Here is a 22,746-nt window from a genome sequence, read left to right as displayed (position 1 = left end):
GCAGATCTTTCTCTTTTATAAGGTCTTATTTAATATCTTTCTTTAGCATTTAGTAGTTTTCATTGTAGAATTTTTTCTTCTTTTTCATTGATTTCCAAGTGTTTGATTTTTTTCTGAGGCTATTGTAAATGGGATAGATTTCCAAGTCTCTCTTTCAGAGGTTTCATCTCTGATGTACAGAAATGCTTTTGATTTATGGGTATTGATACTTTGATAAATTCATTTATTAGTTGTAGAAATTTTCTGTGGAATTTTTTGGATCCTCTAAGTATATATTCATGTCACCATAAATAGTGAGTTTGAATTCTTCTTTTTACTATTTGTGTCCCTTTAATTTATTTTATCTGTATAATTTTTAAGTTGACTGGCAGACTGGATTTTTTAAAAGACTCAACAATATGCTACATTCCAGGGACTCATAGCACAAGACATTCATGGACTGAAGGTGAAAGTTTGGGAAAAAACATACATTGCTGTGTAAGGAAGCAGGCATTTCCTCACTTATATCAAATAAAGTAGACTTCAAGCCAAAACTAATCAAAAGGGATAAAGAAGAATATTTTGTACTGATTAATGAAACCATACACCAACAAGAGATAACAATTATAAATATATATGCCCCAAACAATGTAGCATCTACATTCATTAAACAATTTCAAGAGTCAAATAAACCACAACACAACGCTACCCTGTATTCTATCAGATCATAGTGAAACATAATTAGGAATCAATTATAAAATAAAAAATAAAAATTACTCAAACACCTGGAGACTAAATAATATGCTATTGAATGAACAATGGATTGCAGAAGACATCACAGAGGAGATTCAAAAATTATTAGAGGTAAATGAGAACACTGGTACAATATATATACATCTCTGGGACACCATGAAGGCAGAACTGAGAGGAAAGTTGATTGCATGGAGTTTATTTCTTCAAAGAAGAAAAAGTCAACAAATGAATGACCTGACATTACATCTTAAAGCACTAGAAGTGAAGAACAAATCAACACTAGAAGTAATAGAAGACAGGAAATATTTAAAATTAGAGCTGATATCAATAAAATTAAAACCAAAGAAATAAGAAAGTTGACAAAATAAGAAGTTGGTTCTTTAAAAAAATAAATAAAATTGTTAAACACTTAGCCATGCTAAAGAAGAGAAGGAAAGAGAAAACAGAAATTTCTAAAATGTGTGATGAAATAGGAAATATGATGAACACTACTGAAGTACAGAAGATAATTAGAAATTATTTTGAAACTTTGTACTCCAATAAAATAGAAAACATAAGAGACATTAAAAAATTTCTAGAGTCATATGATTGACCTAAACTGAATCAGGATGATGTATACAATTTAAACAGATTAATTTTGAGCAATGAAATAGAAGATGCCATCAAAAGTCTACCAACCTAAAAAAGCCCAGGATCATACGGATTCACCACTGAGGTCTACAAGACCTTCAAAGAATTACTAATTTCAACACTCCTCAAGTTATTCCATGAAATAGAAAAAGAAGGAATACTTCCGAACTCATTCTATGAGGCCAATATTACTCTGATTTCAAAACCAAATCAAGACATCAAAGAAAGAAAACTTCAGACCAATATCTCTAATGAACATAGATGCAAAAATTCTCAATAAAATTCTTGCAAATTGAATACAAAAACATTAAAAAGATAGTGCACCATGATCAGGTAGGATTTATCCTAGGGATGCAAGTTTGGCTCAACATATGAAAATTGATAAATATAATTCATCACATCAATAAATTTAAAGATAAGAATCATGTGATCATCTCAATAGAGGCAAAAAAATGAGAAAATACAGCACCACTTCATGTTCAAAACACTAGAAAAACTAGGGATAATAGGAATAGCTCAACATTGTAAAATCTATCTATACTAAGTCCAAGGGAAACAACATTCTAAATGGAGAAAAATTGAAAGCATTTCCTCTTACAACTGGAAAAAAATAGGGATGCCTTCTTTCACTATTTCTATTTAACATAGTCCTTGAAACACTAATTGGATACTTAATGTTACATTCTTACAGATTTTAGGGTAGAAGGAACTAATCTATCTCCAGGGCTTCAGGATCTGGTCAAAAAAGTCTCCCCCTTCAAGGTAAATTGGGTTCCTCTCATTGACATCATCTTGGGGTTGCATTTCTCCTGCAGTTAACATCTTGGAAATGAAAGGTAGTTTGCTGAGGAATGTGACATATCCTGTCCACTTAGGCCAGATAGTGCTACAGGTAATTGCTTCTTAGAAAAGAAAGCAAGTCAGGGTGAGCACAGTGGGCCTTTTTATAGAATATTCTCTTAACCTCAAGTTCCCACCATTTTCATTTGTCTATCTCCTGACAGTACTACCAGACAAAGCTCCAGAGTTTGGAGCAGAGATAAACTCCAACCACCAGGACTTGCCATTTAAAAGTCTATGTCATCTCCACCCTGGGAAAGCATTGACCTAATCTATCCAGACAAAATGCCACTGACGGTACTCCCTCCCAGTTTGGTTCTACCTTATACTGGTGAGAAGAGAAGCTGAGAGCTATTTCAACCAGTTTTGGTTCCAGGACAATCTAGCTGGCAGCTTGGTGAGCAACACAAAAAAGGAAGGGTTTATCTATTCCTTGCTCTATCTAAGGGGGAGAGAGTCCAGGAATTAATGGAAAGAAGGTCAGTCTGTCATAGGCAGAGAACATCTATCCTTGTCAAATTTGACCCTCTCCACAGAGAATATTCTTTCAAGTTTCATGAAAATGTTTCTCTCTGTGTGTGTTTATTTGCTGATAGGTTTATGAATATACACACACATATATTTGCTTCTTTTTCCTTTTTCATGTTCATCATTTTAAAAAATGTACATTTGTTATTTTCCTCTGTTTTATTTTTTGAGTATTAAGGTTTGTATTTGTTTTGTTCAGTCTTTCTTTTAATGTTTTTGTTTCATGGTTACTCTTTCCTTTCTTCTTCATCTTATAGCTAGATGCTCTTGCTCTATGTTATTTTTTTCTCTTTTCTGTTTTTCTTTTTCACTTTTTTTATCCCTCACATGCTATCTCATTTCCTTCTCTCTACTTAATGTACTGGTTATTCCAACTTTCTTCTTGTTCCATTTTATTTCCTTTTAATAAAATGTATTCTTATCACCATTTAGGACTATCTAGTTTAAATAATTTCCTGCTACTCTTACTGTTGTGTTTATTAGTAGGATGGATTTCACAGACAACACCTACTCTTTACTTTAACAGTACTTTAATACACAGAGTAAAGAAGATGAAACCCTCAATCTGATAATCAGGTCCTAAGTAGGAATGGCTGGGCACAGGGACTCAGGTGCCATTCCTCCTCCTAAGAAAAAAATACAGAGAAATAACACTAAAACTGTGGACACCACACATAAAAGGTTCTCAATATAATTTTCCCATACTTTTAAAGAATACACAGAATTGTTAAATCTAGGAAAAAACTCATGGAAGTGTAAACCATGAACCCTACTGTATACAACACCATTGCCATCTATAGAAGTATCTCACTCTCATTAGACCTATGGAAAAGTGTAATTCTGAAGCCACGACACAATGCACTCCATATAAAAGTATACAAATCACACCACTAAGAACTAGTAGGGATGCTCTACTACAAAACTCACCTGGAAGTACATGGAACAATTAACAACAACCTGATATTACAGAACCCTTTTTTTTTCAGGAAAATGATGTGCCTTAAAAAGGCAAACGCATAAGAGCAGAAGAGAAATCTATTCCAATAGACACAAAAATCCAACACAGGAATACAAGAAATACCACAAAAATAGGATAGATAACAAAACACTCTTAAAGTTAGTAACTCACCAGCAAATGATTCCAAAGATATTGAAGTGAACAAAATACCATGTAAATAATTCAAAAGGATAATTATAAAAATGATCAAGGAATTATGTAAGAACACAGAAAAATAACTGAGTGAATGGAGTAAGGCAGTACAAGATATGAATGGCAAATTTAGCAAAGAGATAGAAATATTTAGAAAGAACCAAGCCAAAATCTTGGAAATGAAAGGCACCATAAATCATATAAAACATTCAGATGAAAGTCTCCCCAAAGGAGTTGACTATGTAGATGACAGAATCTCAAAGCTGGAAGAGAAACTGTGTGGCCTCAAATATTCAGATAGATTTAAGTAAAATAAAAAGGAACCATGAACAGAATATACAAGAATTCTGAGACATTAACAGAACAAATTTAAGACTTATTTGAATTGGGGAGTGTTTTGAGATGCAGGCTAATGACATGGAGAAACTCTTAAGGGAAACATTAACAGAAGAATTTCAAAATCTTGGAAATGAGTTGGACATTCAGATACAGGATGCATTCAGAACCCTAAATAGACAGGATCAAAATAGAATCTCTCCTCAACATGTTTTAATTAAAAGGCCTAAAATATAAAGAAATCATAGAATTTCCAAATCCTCAAGAGAAAAAAAATCAGATCACTTCCAATTTCTTAGCATAAAAGCTAATATCCAGAATGACTTTGAACAATGTTAACTAAAATACCGCTTCACCAAGATTGTGATATCCTAAGAAAGCTATTATTCAGAATTTTTAAAAATTAAAATCTTTCAAGATAAGCAGAAAATAATTCGTAACTACCAAGAGAGAACTACAAAAATACTTAAATAGTACATACAGAAGAAGTCAGAAGCAAACTCATGAGCTCACAAATGGACAAATCTCATTTAAAGAACAGCTAAGAAAATGAGAAGTAAGATCAAATTAAACAGTAGAAAAAATGGCAAAAATTAATAAACACCTCTGTACATTACCATTGAATGTAAGAAGTCTCAACTTTCTAAGTAAAAGGCATATGTTGTCAGGATGATTTACCAGACAAGACCCATCTATATGTTGTTGGCAAGAGACTCATTTTATATGAAAAGACAGAAACATGCTTAAAGAGAAAGCATGAAAAAATATATTCCATTCAAATTGAGCCCCCAAAGAAGTCAATCTAGAAATGCTCATAACCAACAAATAAGACAAGAAAGAAGGTCACTTCAAACAGGTCAAATTAATCCAATAAAAGATGTAATGATAGTAAATATTTATGCCAGTGTACCTCACTATAAAAAACAGACACTACTAGACTTCAAGAATCAGACAGGCCCTAATATAAAAAAATACTGGGTGATTTTAACACACCTCTCTTTCCAATCGATAAATCTCGGACATCAACTCAACAAAGCCTCTTTAGACCTAAAAAATATTGTATAAGTAGAATGGACTTACCAGACATCAATAGAATATTTCATCCAACAACACCCAAATTAATTTTCTCCTCAAGTACTCAATGTACGTTCTATAAAATATTCCATATTTTAGGCTACAGAGTCACTCTTAAAAATAAGAAAATACCAATATAATTACTTCATCTTATTACATCATAGTGGAATAAAATTAGAAATAAACACCAAGAAAAACTACAGAAAATATGAAAACACACAGATAGTAAATACTACACTGTCAAATGATAAGTGGGTCATAGAAGAAAACAAGGGGGAAATTTAAAGATTCCTAGAATGAAATGAGAATAGATATAAAGAATATCAGATCATCTGGGACAATATGAAGGGAGTTATAAGACAAAGTTTATAACTCTAAGTGCCTAAAAAAGAACATCTGAAAGATCCCAAGCAATCCAATGATGCATCCCACAGTACTGGAAAAACAAGAACAAACCCATTGCTAAACCCATAGAAGAAAGGAAATACTATCAGAGCCAATCCAATAAAAAAGAAAATAAAAAGTATTGATGAGATTAATCCTTGATTCTTTGAAAAGATAAGCAAAATGATAAACCCTTAGCCAAGATAGACAAAATAAAGAAAATAGACACCAATTAATAAAATCATACTGAAAAAGAAAATATTACCAAAGACATCACCTAAATACAGAGGATCATTAGGTACAATTTTGAAAACTTATACTCCAAGTAATTGAAAAATCTAGAAAAAAATGGATGCATTTTTAGACACATATAACCTGCCACAATTGAATCAAGAGCATACATAAACCCAAACAGATCAATAACAACTAAAATACGAGGCAGTAGTAAAAATATTTCCAACAAAGAAAAGTTTAGGACCACATGGGAATTCATATGAAATCTACTAGACTTTTTTAAAAAAAGAATGTCAAGCTCCTCAAATTATTTCATAAAGTAAATACGGGTGAAACACTACCAAGTTTATTCTATGAAGTCAATGTCATCCTGATAACAAAACCAAATAACAACACACAAAGGAATGAAAATTACAGAAATATCCCAGATAGACATAGAGACAATAATCTTCAAAACATATTAGCAAATTGAATTCAAGAACACATTCAGAAGGTTTTACTTATGAACAAGTTGACTTCATTCCAGGAATGAAATGATGGTTTATATAGGCAAATCAATAAATGTAATATACCACAGAGAATTAAGACAGTCATCTCAATAGATGCAGAGCAATCTTTGACAAAATTCAGCACCCATTCATGATAAAACATTAACTAAATTATTGATAGAAGAAATTTACTTCAACACCAAGAAGCCTATATATGAATAATCCAAATGCAAAGTCATACTGAATGAAGAAAAATAGAAAGCATTTTCTCTAAAATAAAGAACAAGGCAAGCATGGTCACTCCCATAACTCCTATTTGATATAGCTCTTGAAACTCTATCCAGATCAGTTAGGCAAGAGAAGGAAATAATAGGAATGCACACAGGAAAGGAAATAGTCGAATTTTCACTGTCTGAAGATTAATATAATGCTGTATTTGAAAGATTCAAAACTTCAACTGAAAACATCTAGATCTAATAAAAGAATTCAGTGAAGTTGCTGGAAAATAAATCAGCATTTAGAAAATCAATAACTTTCCTAAGCACTAATAATGACTTTGTTAAAAGAGATCAGGAAAACAAATCCATTTGCTATAGGCTCAAAAACAAAGGAAAATGAAAAAAAAATCCTTAGAAATAGGCTGGGTGCAGTAGTGCATGTCTATAATCTCAGTGATTTGAGAGTCTGAAATAGGTAGTCAAAGGTAATTGGTCAGCCTGGGCACCTTAGTGAGACCCTGTCTCAAAAGAAAATAAAAAATGATAGGGATGATGATCAGTTGTAGATCGTGCCTAAGTAAAATCTCTATTATTCCCCAGACGAAAACAAACAACTAAGCAAGAACAACAACAAAAACCAACATCTGAAGAAGACTGTACCCCTTCATTTGTGTGTTGCAAAGAGCAAATTCTTAGTCCAGGATGTCACCTTCAGAATCACATTTTCTTGTCTTGGGTTCAGTTTCCAAACTCAATCACTCTTGCTCTGGCCCTTCTGAATTCCTGGACAGACAGGTCTCTCCCAGCCAGTACTGCAAGCAGCCAGATCAGAAGGTGAGGGGTAGAGCCAGGAGGGTTTCCACAACCAGTTGTCCTCTGTGTAAATCTCTGTTGATGTGTGATTTTCTCTTGGTGACTTAAGCACACTCTATGTTGTGTAGTATGGTTTACTGGGCCTATATTTTGGGCTAAACTCATGTTTGCAAAGAACCGTCATCTGCATCTCCTACAGTTTTATTAAGGAAGTCACTACCTGTACCTGAATGTTGCAATGTGAACCCTATAGTTTATTCTTTCAGTTGCAACATTGCTGGTTTAATTCCTAGGTCTTTGATCCATTTTGAGTTGCCTTTTGTGCAGGGTGAGAGATAGAAATCTAATTTTATTCTTCTACATATAGATATCTAATTTTCCCAGCAAAATATGTTTAAAATGTTGTCTTTTCTCCAATGTATGTTTTGACAGCGTTGGCAAGAATTGGATGTATCTGCATGAGTTTGTCTCTGTGTCTTCCATTCTTTTCCATTGGCCTTCATGTGTGATTTAACAATTTGGTTGGCTTGAGTTAGAGTGAAAAATCAGTACAAAGCATGAGATGTGCATTTGAATAATTTTCTCACAGTTTGTAGGTTACAAAAGTATGTTTTAAAAATTTCTAATTGGATATAACTTTTCTATAGACAACCAGGATCAAATTACTTCTATGTCCATTAGATGATAGAAAATAATTAAAATACAAAACAGCAAAGTAAAAAATAATAAAAAACCAAACTAACAGGATTAATGTAGCAAAGAGTTGATTTTTGGAAAAAAAAGAATACTGATAAATCATTATCTAAACTAATTATAAAAAAGAGGAAAGAACCATATAAAGAAAATTAGTGCTACATAGGGACATATAACCACAGACATTTCTGAAATACAGAGGACCATTAAGGACTATTTTAAATACTTATTTTACTGTAAATTGGAAAATCTAGATGGTATTGACAAATTTGTAAAAACATGTGACTTACCCAGACTTGAGCTAAAGTGTATAGAAAAGCTAAGTGGATCAATAAAAAGCAATAAGTTGAAGCAACAATAAAGACCTTTGTGACAAAGAAAATTCTGGTACTAGTTGGATTTTTGGTTGCATTCTATAAGATCTTTAAAGAAGAAACCTTCTCAAGAATCTCTAACTTGTTTCATGAGATAAAAAAACTGGGTAATATTTACAAATTTATTCCATGAAGAGAGTAACACCCTGATACCCAAACCAGATAATGACAAATCAAGGAATGAAAGCTGAAGACCAACATGCTTGCTGTATCTTATAGCAGATAAAGTGGAATGAAAGCTAAAATTAATCAGAAGAGACCAAGAAGATTATTTCATACTGCTTAAGGAATCTACAGATTCAATGCCATCCCCATCACAATGCCAATGAAATTCTTCACTGAAATGGGAAACAGTTCATTTGGAATTAAATTCATTTGGAAAAATAAAAGATGTAGAATGGCCCAAAATTTTTAGCAATAAGCACAATGATGGAGGCATCACAATGTTCTTCAAATTATATTACAGAGGTATAGTAACAAGACCAGCATGGAACTGGCATAGAAATAGACATGAGGACCAATTAAGCAGAACAGAAGACACAGAGAAAAATCCACATAAATACAGTCATGATCCTTGTCAAGGGTGCTGAAAACATGTAGTGGAGAAAATAGTCTTTTGAAGAAATGATGCTGGGAAATCTGGATATTCATATGTAGAAGAATGGAATTATATTCCTACCCATCATCCTATATAATAGTCAAGTCAAAGTAGCTCAAGGACATAGAAGTTAGAACAGAAACTAGAAGAAAACATTAGTTCAACATTCCAACATATTGGTGCAGGTATGGATCCTACAGCATAAGAAATAAAACAAATAACCCTAATAAGTAGGATGGTATGAAATTTTAAAAACAAATTGCAGAGCAAGGAAACAAGAACATGAAGAGAGATCCTGCTGAATGGGAGAAGATGTTTACCAACTGCTCTTTCTACAGGGAATTAATATTCATAATACATAAAGAACCCACAAAACCTTAAAATCAGAAAAACACAGGATCAATAAATGTGCAAAACAAATGAGACATATTTCTCAAAAGAAGAAATACAAATACATAAAAAGTTTAATATCCTTAGCAATCATGGAAATGCAAATCAACACTACACTGGGATTTCATCTCACCCCAGTGAGAATGGCATTCATCAGTATACAAATAGCAATAAATGCTGATGAGAATGAGGGGGAAAATACACTTATACAATGTTGGTATAACTGTAAATTCCTACAACCACTGTGGGCAGCAATATGGAGATCACTCAGAAGACTAGAAAAAGAATCACCATGTGACTCAGATATTCCACTCCTCTCTATCTATCCACAAAAACTAAAATCAGCCTTCTATAGTGATACATACCCATATTTATGGCAACATAATTCACAATACCCAAGTTATGGAACCATCCTTGATGTCCATCAACAGATAAGTGGATAAAGAAAATGTGACATACACACACACACACACACACACAAAGTGGAGTTTTACTTGAACAAAAAATGAAATTAAGTCCTTTTCTGGTAAATGGATGGATCCGAAGCACATCAACTAAGTGAAATACATCATACTTTAGAAGATCAATGGTCAAATGTTCTCTCTCATATGCAGAAATGAGAGAGAAAAAAGAAATAAAAAGGGCTATCACAAAAATGTGAGCCCCATCGAGTAGTGACAGGAAATGTAAGTGTAATGAAAGGGGGGGTATGTACTTGGAAATAAAATCAACTAAATTATGGTATTGCCATGAAAAAAGGTACCACAATGAATCAATTTTTATATACAATTAAAACCACTAATTAAAATATAACAGAAGAGAGACCAGTGGAGGAGAGGAAAGGGATCATGGTGAGGGAGTAGGGAATGGAGAAGGGCAGATACTGGGGAATAATAGAGATAAATTATGCTGTGTGCATCTATGAATATGTCACAATGAATCCCAGTATTATATATACAGTTATAATAGGTTAATATTTTTTTTTAAATTAAGTTTTAGTTTGACTCTGCCACTTCCAATTTTAGGGACTTGAGAAAATTAATATTATTTCTAGTAAAATTTGTGGTAACAACCACTGTTATGCTCTCTCTCTTTAATTTTAAAAATTGAAATATATAATGACTATGAAGATGCTTGATGAAAACTAAATGTATTCAATACACATGAAACGACAAAACAATAAAACATTTTCCATCACATCAGGAAGCACTTGAAGATTAGATAGCCACAACTATGCCATGTAGTTTTGTGTATAGCTTTCAAATTAAAATGCCCAACAGAGAATTTTGGGGTGATTTTCAACTTTGGAGGTGCTAATGGATGAGAGAAAGAATGTATTTCCATCCATAGCTATTTAATGAAGGAAGAGCACTGTTTATCATGTTGAAAATGAAGGCTGCCTGGACAACTTACATAATTTTTTCCACAGATCATCTTCCTTTCCTTTCTTTAGAAAGCCTAAGACAGGCTTTGATGTTCCTCCTCCCAAGAGGCTGACTCAGTGGAAGAGGCCTATTTGGTGAGAAGTGACTCTAAGAGATGATTACAGATTAAAAGAGTGAGACGATTTCTGGCAGACAAGAGGGTGTACCCTGTGGTGCCCTCATCCATGATGTCATTCATCCTCATAACAAATCTGAAAACTGGTGACGTTGCTGTTCCCATTACATAGATGAGAGTGTCCAGGCAGACTGAGCTGTTTGTGTATCAGATTCCATCAGAGTGGCAGGAGCAGGAGTGCTTCCAGTCTGCATGGGACCTTCAGTAAGCAAAAATATTTTGGGGGTGCTTATTTTAGGAAAAGAACACTTTATAAATCAACATTTCTTTTGCCCTTACAAGTAACTTGAAGAAGGTCTGAACAGCCAAGTGTCCCTCGTGCTCCAGTGCTATGGGTGCCATAGTCAAGGTGTGTCCAACCAAGAAGGCTGCGAATAGGAAGAACTCCATGTGCACCATCCCAGCTGTGCAGGTGTACTGTATGCAGGCATCATTTCCCGTTTGCCCAGTTATGGTACCAGGTAACAAGACAGTGTGTTTCTTGGCTTAATTGAGTAACTGGTAGGTATTAGATTGAAGGAGAATGAAGGTGATGTGGTAAATACCATGTGAGAGTTGACTACACTTCCATTGTCTTTGATCAGGTGGATGTCAGAGTCAGCTCGGTGGCTGATTATCAACAACAAACCCGAGGCGGGCTTACAGGAACTTAAAAAAGCTGCACGGGTGAATGGAATGAAGACTTCTGCAGATGCCCTAACCATAGAGGTGAGCAGTATGGGGGGTACTTATGAGACAGGGAAGACACACTGTTAATAGGTGTCCAAAGATGCAATGTGGTGTAATTGAAAAGATTGGGCACAGAGATTTTATTCAGAGGAGGCAAAGAGTTCCAATTTTTTCTTCCTTTTGGAACTCATAATTAATTCACACAACTGCCTCCACAGGATTTTATTCTTTTTATCTTCACAATGTGATGTTTTGAAGCCTACAGGGTGGAATGGTTAAGTCTAGCCAATTAAATCAATTAAGTAAACTAATTAATAAAAGTCTCAATAAACCAACATGTTATTTAGCTTTTGGTGTCAGTGACCAAAATACTTGACAAGAATGATTTTGCCCAGGAACATTTTACTTTGTGCTCACAGTTTCAGAGGTCCCAGTCCATCGTTAGTTGACTCTATAGGTCTGGTCCAGAGGTGAGATGTAGCATTTTTTTGCAGAAGGCATTGCAGAGGAAGGCTGACTTCATGGTAATCAGGAAACCAAAATAGAGGAGAAGGAAACAAAAATAAAACATATAATCCCCAAGGTGTTTCCCTAGTGACCCACTTCCTCCATCTACACCCCACCTGCCTATGGTAAACCACTTTGCAATCCTTCAAATTTTAAATCCTTCAAAAGGATTATTCACTGACTGTTATGATACTATTAATCTAATCATTTCACCTCCACCAATACAGTGGAACATTGGTGGGGGAGGGGGGAATTCCTCATATCCAAATCATAACAACCAACAATAGTTTAAATGTCACAAGTCAAAAGTGCATTTAATATATATAATCTGATATATATATATATATATATATATATATATATACACACACACACACACACACACACACGCATGCACACACACACACACAGGTACATACATACACACACACACACAGCACCTGGTGGAGTGTAGGTTGTTGTGGGAGGCTACCACATCATGTAACCAGTGTTTTCCCCTCCTGATCAGTTTGAGGCACTGTTGGTCACCCCTGGAGATATGGCTATTTCTAAGTGGCTGGAGATGGTAGCCCCCATCTTGAGGGCAGTAAAAATATAAAAATGCATCCAAATGTGTCTTCATGCATGGACATGCCTTTCTGCAGAGGTTGAGTTACCTTACCTCTCCTTGTAACCCTTCCCCTCTTGACCTTTATTGGATGGAAATTTCTAAAGAATCTAGAGTCCCCTCAATAAAAGACCACTCGGAAATGTGCTTGCTGTCTCTCTCAAGCCTCTTGTGATATTCCTCCCTCTCCTTTTTGGGAAGCTTGAGGCCGAGGGCAGAGGAGCTGTCCTGGGGCTTGAATTTAAAGGTAAATTGTGGTCTGTGTTTTATTTGATGCCTTAGGAAATTCACTTGAGCAACCTCTAGTTTAATTGCCTGTGCTGGTCACGGGTGGTAGGTTATTACCATAAAGATCATGTTTTCGTGGGAACTAAGGCTCACTGCAGCTGCCTAACATGTTGAAAGAATATCATGCAGTATCCCACAGGAAATGATCAAAAATCAAAGTTTATTTCTGGAGAAAGTGTATTGTAATTTCACCCTGGTAAAGGTGAATAATCCATTCAAATTTTGAATCCTTCAAAAGGATTATTCACTGACTATGTTATGATACTATTAATCTAATCATATAATCAATTTTATTTGCTCCCTCATCTGGTTTTATTTATTTATTTATTTGTTAACTTTAATTTTTTTGGAATTGAACCTCTTTGTGTTTTACCACTGAACTACATTTCCAGTCTTTTTATTTCGAGACAGGGTCCTAAGTTGTTGAGGCTAGCCTTAAACTTGTGATGCTCCTGCCCCAGCCTTCTGATTTGCTGGGATTACATGCCTGCACCATCATGCCCAACCTATTCACTCATCTGTTGATGAACACTCAAGGTGGTTCCATATCTTGGCTCTTGTAAATAATGATACTATAGATATGTGAATGCAGATAGACATCTTCTTGACACACTGATTTCATTTCCTTTGATATACACCCTGAATATAGCAATTCTATCTTTACTTCTTTGAAGAAACTTCATACTATTTCCCATAATGATTGTACTAATTTGTTTCTATAAACAGTATGCAAAGTTTCCCTGTTGTTCACATTCTCATTAACACTTGTAATCCTTTGTGTTTTTTTGATAGTAGCCTTTCCAAATAGGGACAAATAAATATATCACTGTACATATTTTTTTTTGTTGCTAGGGATTGAACTCAAGGTTGCTCCATCACTGAGCTATATCCCCAGTATCTCCTCCACTTTCTTATTTTGAGAGAGGGGAATCACTCAATTGGCCAAGCTGGGCTCAAATTTACAATTCTCCTGCCTCAGCCTCCCAAGTAGCTGGGCTTACAAGCATATGCCACCATGTTCTGCTTCATTGCAGGACTGATGTGCATTTTACTGTGTGTTTAGTAATACTGAGCATTTTTTAAACCTATTGCCCATTCACAGGTCTTCTTTTGAGAGGTGTCTGTTCAGATATTTTGCCCATTTTTAAAAAAAATTGATGGCTCCCACTACTGCTCATAAGGATCCTTGTGTGTAAGTGTTGGGGAAGGGAATGCTGGAGCCTAGGAATCTGTATTTTGAGCTATTCCAGGTGATTTTGAATATTGTGTTCCCATCTTAATATTTGATTAGCTTTATTAATTTTTTGTATTTTCATTCATTTTTGGTTATTGAATCATTTGAGTTCCTCATACATCTTGGAGAACAACGACTTGTCAGAAGCATAGTTGACAAATATCTTCTTCCCTGTGTATTTTGTTTCTTCCATATGTTCCTTGCTTCGTTTATGTGCAGAATTTTTTGTCTAATCCCACTTGTCAATTTTGACTTTTGTTCTCTTCTGAGGTCCAATCTAAAAAATCCTTGCCAACACCACAGTCATGTAGTTTTATTACAAGTTTTCTTCTGATAGTGTAATTGTTTGGGGGAATTCCATTTAAGTCTGCAGTCTATTTTGGATCAATTTGCCTATGTAGTAAAGACATAGGTCTGACTTTTTCCCAGCATGTCAAATGGGCTTTATTGTGTTGAGATATGATCCTTGAATACCTAATTTGTTGAGATGTTTTATGATGAAAGGATGCTGAATTTCATCTGATGCTTTTCCTGTACGTCCTTAATACAGATTTTACTGTGTTCTGTAAGTTGTTTTTTGTGTTTCTGTTTCTTTTGTCTTGAAATGTAGACATGTGTGAAGGAAGACACAATGACAAAATGGTATGTAAAAAATGCTTAGCATCTCTAAGCATCAGGGAAGTAGAAATCAAAACCACATTGAGATATTACCTGTACCTGTTAGGAGAGCTTTTATTAGATTAAGGACAACTAATAATGAGAATGTGGATAAAAAAGAACCCTTATACACATTGCTGATAATAATGTAAATTGATGTCACCATTGTGGATAACAATATGGAAATTCCTCAAAAATTTTCATATAATTATTTGATCCAGCAATCCCACAACTTGGTATATATCCAAAGGAATTCAAATTTGGATCTCGAGGAGATCTCTGAATTCCCATATTCATTGTGGAAATACATCAGATAAGTAAGTTCTAGAAATCCACTGTATGGCATTCTGACAATAATAAACAATACTATATTATGTACTTCAAAATGTCCAAGAGGTCAGATCTTGTCCTAACTGTTCTTATCAAAATAAACAATAAAAATGAATACACAGGGGAGGAAGAAATTTTGAAGGGACTCAGTATATTGATAGGTTTTGGTGACAACTTCACAGGTATGCAGTTACTTCCAAAATCATTAAGATGCATTGTTAAATATGGGCAGATTTTTCAATATTGATCATATATTAAAAAGAAATTTGAGAAGCAGAAAACAGTTATCATCATCTTCTATCTATGAACAAGTTCACAAACATTGTCCCAAAGCTCAAATGATTTGTTTTATTACTCAACTGGCACTGGAATGTCAGCTTCCAAATGCATCCTGCCTTGGGTCTCTGTTTTGCCCTCTTTCCGCATTGCATTTTTCCTTTCTTGCACTTCCTTTCTGAGCATGTTCCATAACTCCCTGTGACAAATTCTTTGACAGATAGGGGACAGAAGCATTTCCAGCTCCTGTCTTCAGAAGGATCACCCATCCTCACCAGGTCAGTGGGCTTGATGCAGCCTTTGAGCAGTCAAGTAATGCGGCAAAGTGAATCCCAAAGATGGAAACCTAACCTCAATGTAGAGATGGAGGCTTTGAATGCATCTTGAAAATTGTAGTGTCTGAAATGTGTCTTCGAAGTTAGGATAGAACTATCCAGGTTTCAACAGTCAGGGATATAGTTATTTGCAGTTGAGTGAAGTCCCAATGACTTTGGAAGGGCAAGGTCACTGGTGTTCTGGTAAATGTTTAACTCCAACATTCAAAGATTTGAAAATATCCTAGAGTCCAGAATTATAGCAATTATTAATTTCTGTGGTTTGTTAAATTCCACCAGAGTCAAATTCAAGCTAACTTCATGATGTCAACAGGTCCATTAATCATTAAAAATTTAACAAAATGCTCTTGTAAATCACAATAAACTGACTTCAAGGCACCAATGTTGGCATACATGGAGAACTGAGACATTTTCAGGCTTTTCTCCAAATCATTGTGTGATGATTGGCATAGAAAGGAAGTTACAAAGAAAGATACACTCATAAAATATGAAGAACCAGCATACCCCCCATTTGAATAGGTGCTGCTTCTTCCCCAAGTAAGGGTTACCAGGAAGGACAACTTGTAAAGGCCCCAATTTCAGCAAGCATTGCCCACCTAAATATCTCTGGAAACTCCACTCATTTCTGTAATCTCATCAAAAATTTGTAACTGGTACCAAATTAAGCCAGCATGCCCTGATGTTTGACTTTGAAATTGAAAGAGTTTGAAGTCCACTCTCAGGCATTGTAGCTCTCATGTGAGACAGATTTAAGGTCTTCTTGCAGTCAATTCTTATTAATATCACGAGAACAATGGCCAGTGGTCATGGGTTTATGTGTTTGGTGAAGAGGGTATCACCACAGATGCCTCTCTAACACAAGCATAAATCCTGTTTCCACTACTGAAGCTAGGGCTGAAAGCTATTGGGCCATTCCCAGTGGTATAGAATTCCCCAGTCACGGGAGTAGGTCCAATTCTCTGAATTCCCTTCTTCACAAAAGTTTTCTGATGACGTTTATAGTATTATCACATTTGTAGAGGAGACATGGCAATGGAATTAATATCTTCAAATAACTAATAAATTAATAAGTACAAGAGTTCTGGTAGAAGTAGTTTGTTATGTATATTTATAAATTACTACTAAATAGCCTGGAAAATGTTTGTGAGAAGGGCTTGTTTTCCTACTTCTCCTGATCCTGATTCTTTTATTTCTTCTTCTTTTCAATGACAAAGAAATTGAGGTAAAGTGATAGCAGTCACCTTGCCCAGGGTACACAACAAGCAATTGTCAAGTCCAATGTAGCACTTCAGTATAAAACTGAGTCTGAGTTTAAATTAGTTTAAACCAATATCATCCCTGATTCTGACTCAAGTTTAATTCTAGGTTTCTCTTTCATGGGGACACACCATCCAAGTTATTTTATAAAAAAAGGGTGACTCAAAAACTAAAAAATAAAAATAAAAAATATGTTTCCAGGAAAAAATTTATCTTCCTGAGACAGAAGAACTGTTTTCTCATCATTAGTAACTAATGGAGAAAAAACTCTACTACCTACACTTCTATAGCCATCTAGTATGAATGGGGCTTTGGATTGTAGGATTGTAGCCTAACTCATCATTTGGTTTCCTTCCTCATATAAATCTCTAACATACACTCTCTTTTCAATGCTGTATATTCCTCTCCAGTTTCCTGCTAATGTGTCTTCATTGCACAAGTTCCCTGAGGTTCTGTGAACTACTGAGTTCGCCTAGCACACTGCTTTTATACCTTCTATTATTTCAATGTCTATATTTTCCACTAGATAATGAAATTATTGAACTTGCTTTCTGTGTTTGCTTAGTGCTTCCTCAATACCCATCATTTTCTGACAAGGGAACAATTTGTTGTCTCTGTTATTAACTGAAGGCTGTGAGATCCGCCATGAAGGAGGAGCTGAAGGCAACACAGACAAAACCTACTCTGTGCGACTTGTTCCACACACCCAACCTGTGTAAACGGATCTGTCTCCTGTCCTTGTTGAGGTAGGCTTCACACCATGCTTACAGAAAGAGTGGAGAAAGAATTTATTCCTTCCTTCAAAGTGTATAATATGTGGTGAGCACAGCTTTGGAGATAAAAGATGAGGAAGACATAAAGAGCACCACGATGGCTGTGGACAGTCAGAGGGTCATGTAAAGACTGACACAGAACCATTGCACAGTGAGGAGTCCTGTTTATCATATCACACAGCTAGGCTCACACCAGAGACTGATGCTGCAAACTCCAACTATGAACAGACATTGTCTCTGATTTTCTTCATTGCTTGTTTAATGGAGGTAAAATTTCAAAGAGTGAATTGCATAAATATATGTAACTCACGGCATATTTACATATGTAAAGATATTTCCAACACTCAGATCAAGAGCTGAAAAAAAAACTCTAAAATCCTAAAGACCCTTTAAGGATTGTATTGTATTTCCACAATATTCCTCACATGCCCCCAAACTAAACATCCCTGATGGCCTCCAGCATCATACATTTGTTTTAGTACAGTTAATAATTAAAATAATCACCCATAGGCACATATTCCAAAAAAGAGATATGCCTGTATGTTTCAACACCAACAAATGACTGAGCCAGTATTACCATTATCTAAAGGATATAAGTGCTAACCCTTGTGGCATGTGTCTTTCCTGTGGTTTGCTACAGATTTGCAATAGTGCTGCCTACTTTTGGCTTGAATCTCCACCTCCAGCACCTGGGGATCAATGTTTTCCTGGTCCAGGTTCTCCTTGGTGTAGTCAAACTCCCAGCCAATTATCTTTCACTTTGGGCGCTGAAACACAGGGGCCGTCGTATAAGCATATTTTTTTTCATGTCCATGATGGGAATCACTTTGCTGGCCATCGTATTTGTGCCTTCAGGTGAGAAAAGAGCACAGGGTGAAAAAGGAAATATGTTACCCACTTCCCTCAGGATTTTTCAGGTTGCACCTATAGGAATCAGAAAAATTGGGTTCTAAGGTCTTCCTGACACAAGTTGGGCTTTTAGGACAGATTTTGCCATTAGGTTGCTAGGAAAACAGCCAAAGGTCAGTAAAGTTTGTTCAGATGCCTGCTTCTCTTCATTATGATCAATAAGTACCTGGAACATGGTGCCACTGAGTTCTGAGTTTCTCTAGGTCAGCAGTACAACATTTACCCATTGCAAACATAAAGAATCTGGACTTACCATCATGAGCTATTATGACCACACTGTACTGTCACTTCCTCTGCCTGGCTCTGTCTTATTACTTCACCTTCAGTGATAATTTATTCCTGAACTCTGTGTGTCTATACATTAGTCTCATGTTAGGTAACCAGAAATGCAACCCTGGATTGGAGAGTTGTTTTGACTTAAGGAAATAAAACCCCTTGTGTTCAAGTCAGAAGAGGTATATAGCAGCAACAACATATCCATCACCATGCTTTGCTGAACTCCTTTGTTGTAATGTGTTTTACAAAATCCCACATTGGTGGGTTCCACTCAGTCTCTCTCACTATCTTTTTTTAGTACCAGGAATGTACCACAGTGGCAGTTAACAACTGAGCCACATCCCCCGCCTGTACTATTTTTAGACAGGGTCTTGCTAAATTGCTTAGGGTCTTGCTACATTGGTTAAGCTGGCTTTGAACTCTTAATCCTCCTGTCTTAGCCTCCAGAAAAGATGAGATCATAGTTGTGTGTCATCACACCCAACTATAGGCTCCATTTCTCTTGAATGTGAACAATAATGTCAGTTTGCTGATCTGCAAGAAAGCCTACCCCAAGGTTTCAAGCTCTCATGAGATTTTCTTCTTAGAGTAGGTAACTGATTATATGAAAGTTTCCTTCAGTGGTTTCCAAAGTGTGACATGTTTCCATAAGAGAAGTCCTTATTCTTGAGTCTTGATGCATTTTACTAGATCTGGCTACTCTCCAGGTTGTCCATTAATCTAGTATTCTTGTTATTTTATAACAGTCTTTTATAATGTTCACTCCATGTCACTACTGGGTATGGATCATGGTTTTAAATGCCTTGGGTGCCTGCGTCTGACACTCCTCAGTAATTCCCACATCACAGTCCTATCTTCCACAGAAATGATACAGGAGACACTGGAAAGAAAAAGAACGAGTTCCTCCTGCATCCAGCATTCTCTCTCCTTCTTTGACAAATCTTGGAGAGGCAAGGGGAATTAATAAAATTATTGAAAACATTTTATTCACCATAATTTAATATATTCAGATAATAACTTATTTTGGTCACAAATTTCACTCCTGTGCAGTTTATCCACAGTATATTTTACACTGTGAATATCTCCAATAAGGGTGTTTTCCACTTGGATTTGGGGGATACCAATACCTTCATCTAAGATCCTGACTCTCCTGGATCATCTTCTTTCCAGGAATGCAGACTGTGCGTATGATTCTGACAACTTTGGGAGGAGGAATTTGTTTTGCCTCTATTACCTGTTGTTTGACCCAGGCAAATGAACTGCTCCCCACCGTCATCAGGTACAAAATCTCACAGGTTCTCTATCAGGGTAAAAAGGGCCTGTTTCCAAATCATTGACTTTTCAAGCAAAGAAAACACAAATAATCAATGGTGATGATAACAATTACAGCCACAGTTTACTCAAAGTTAGCTTTTTGCTAGGTACTTTTAGGTGTGATAATATACCACTAATGTACATCTCATGTATTCTTTGGGTTCACCTAAATTTGAAATGCTATTTTGCAACTGATAATATCCAAGTTTTGGATCCAGCCCAGGTGTCCATCAACAGATGAGTGCATAAGGAGAATATGGTAAATATACACAATGGAGTTTTATGCAGGCATAAAGAGAAGAAAATTATGTAATTTGCAGGTAAATGGATGGAATTTGAGAAGACCATGCTGAGTAAAATAAGCCAGACTCAGGAACTCAAGGGTTGAATGTTTTCTCATATATGAAAGCTAGAAAGAAAAAAGTGGGGAACCATGAATTTTCAATATAATTGAAGGAAACTTCTAGAATAGGGGATGGGAAAGAGGCAGGATAGAGGAGGAACTATAAAATGAACTTGACAAAATTATGTTCATATACAAATGTATGTAATAATTTGTATAATTGAAAAGTAGCAATAAAATAAAGTAAATGAATAAGAAAATAAAATAAATGAGCAATAAAGCAAAATTAAATAAATGAATAATAGATTTCTAAATGATAAAACGTGTCTTAATAGACTGTGAACTTGAGAAAATTTGCTAGCAAACCAACAAAAATTTCAAAAGCAAGAGCACATCATCAAACTTCTCATGACAAAGCATACCCTTTTAGGTCTCCCATAATTAATGCATGAAGGTGACACAAACCCATGTGCATTCTCAACAGATTTATTATGCCTTGTTGTTTGTGCTCCAAGGGCAACAGCTTTTGGAATCATTGGAGTTTGCGGTAGTTTGGGGGCAGCTGTGGCTCCCCTGTTGATGACCCTGGAGACATATGCTGAACCCTTGCCCTGGATCATCTATGGAGCCTCCTGCATCTTTATTAGCCTTGTTGTCTTCCTCCTTCCAGAAACCAGGAATCATCAACTGCCTGACTCCCTCCAAGATATAGAAAATGGGTGAGTGAACCCTTTCATGGTTCCTTAGAGGAGTTATGTACCATAAATCTGAGATGAGAAGACAGATTCCACTGGGGCCATATGTCTCTGTAAATTGTAGACTTACTCTCTTTTCATGTGGACAGTACCATTGGTTTAGTAAAAGCAATAGGCTTTAACCAGTGATCTCAGATATTCCCCTGAAGATTTCTAGATCATGCCATCGATTTCTCCTCAAACTTCCCCAGTAGGTTTAGTAGTAAATGCAACACAATTAGGTCTACTCAGTCCTTGCTGCTATGGTGTAACTGAAGGTATTTCACAAACATGCACATATACAAATGACAAATCTCATTCTCTATGTCCTACTATCCTGTAGCCCAATGACTGCTGGTAGCTGTCTGGCACTGTCATTTCTTATAGGCTTGAGCTCTTCCTTGGTCACTGAAGAACCCAGGGGTGATCATTATAAGACTAGGGCCCTTCCATAGCTGACAGTACATTTTAGGGGAGGAGTCTTGTTGTGTTGCCTGTGAGATTCAGACCATCTTGTTTTCACTAGGAATGAAAGTATTCACAAAATAAAAGAATGCAATGGTAAATAAAGGAATTTTAAAATGATAAATGACTGGGAAAGATTTTTTTAAATTTTGTGTGATTCCCTGATTTTCCCAAAGATTCCTTTGGAGAATTACATGGTACCCAAGAATGACAGTAGAAACCATCAAGCTGCCTTCCAAATACTACAGGAATATTTGACTTTTAGTTCACAAGTTTTACTGAAATACATGGGCAGGTGTCTTTTTTTTAACCAAGGTTGGTGGGGAAAGGATCAGCTTGCTCTAAAGAATGCAGGAGATAATGCTTTCTCCATGTCCTTTCTTGTTTGTATTTCTTTCATCATGTATTTTTTTTCATATCTGTTCTAGTGGGAAAGGCTCAAGAAAAACAGAGCTGGAAGATACCTCCATCAAAGTGACACACTTCTAAGGAATTTCACAAATTGGATACTAATCAAAAAGCAAGAAAAAGGAAGAAATATAAAGGTTACTCCAAGATACCAGCAAAAAATTAAAATAAATAGAAGCAAAAGAAATAACAATTCCCATTTATAATGGTGAATCTAAATTATAGTATTCAAGATACTTTATGAACCATAAGAAGTTGAAAGAAACTGTAATTCTTTGAAATATATGAGAGAATATTTGTATAGTGTAGACACCTAAAATGT

General features: G+C 35.6%; 1 protein-coding gene across 1 annotated transcript in view; it reads left to right on the top strand.

Annotated features, from left to right (window-relative positions):
- Window positions 1–22,505, top strand: part of LOC113178137 (organic anion transporter 7-like) — a 36,209-nt gene extending 13,704 nt beyond the window's left edge. The window contains exons 5-10 of the mRNA XM_077796907.1: window positions 11,627–11,750; window positions 17,833–17,948; window positions 18,616–18,830; window positions 20,331–20,439; window positions 21,333–21,536; window positions 22,445–22,505. Coding sequence (XP_077653033.1) covers window positions 11,627–11,750; window positions 17,833–17,948; window positions 18,616–18,830; window positions 20,331–20,439; window positions 21,333–21,536; window positions 22,445–22,505 — 829 coding nt within the window. The remainder of the gene's footprint in view (window positions 1–11,626; window positions 11,751–17,832; window positions 17,949–18,615; window positions 18,831–20,330; window positions 20,440–21,332; window positions 21,537–22,444) is intronic.
- Window positions 22,506–22,746: the final 241 nt, after the last annotated feature.

This window comes from Urocitellus parryii, chromosome 4 (genome assembly GCF_045843805.1).
Source record: "Urocitellus parryii isolate mUroPar1 chromosome 4, mUroPar1.hap1, whole genome shotgun sequence".
Classification (NCBI taxonomy): domain Eukaryota; kingdom Metazoa; phylum Chordata; class Mammalia; order Rodentia; family Sciuridae; genus Urocitellus; species Urocitellus parryii.
This window is presented reverse-complemented; position numbering and strand designations above follow the sequence as displayed.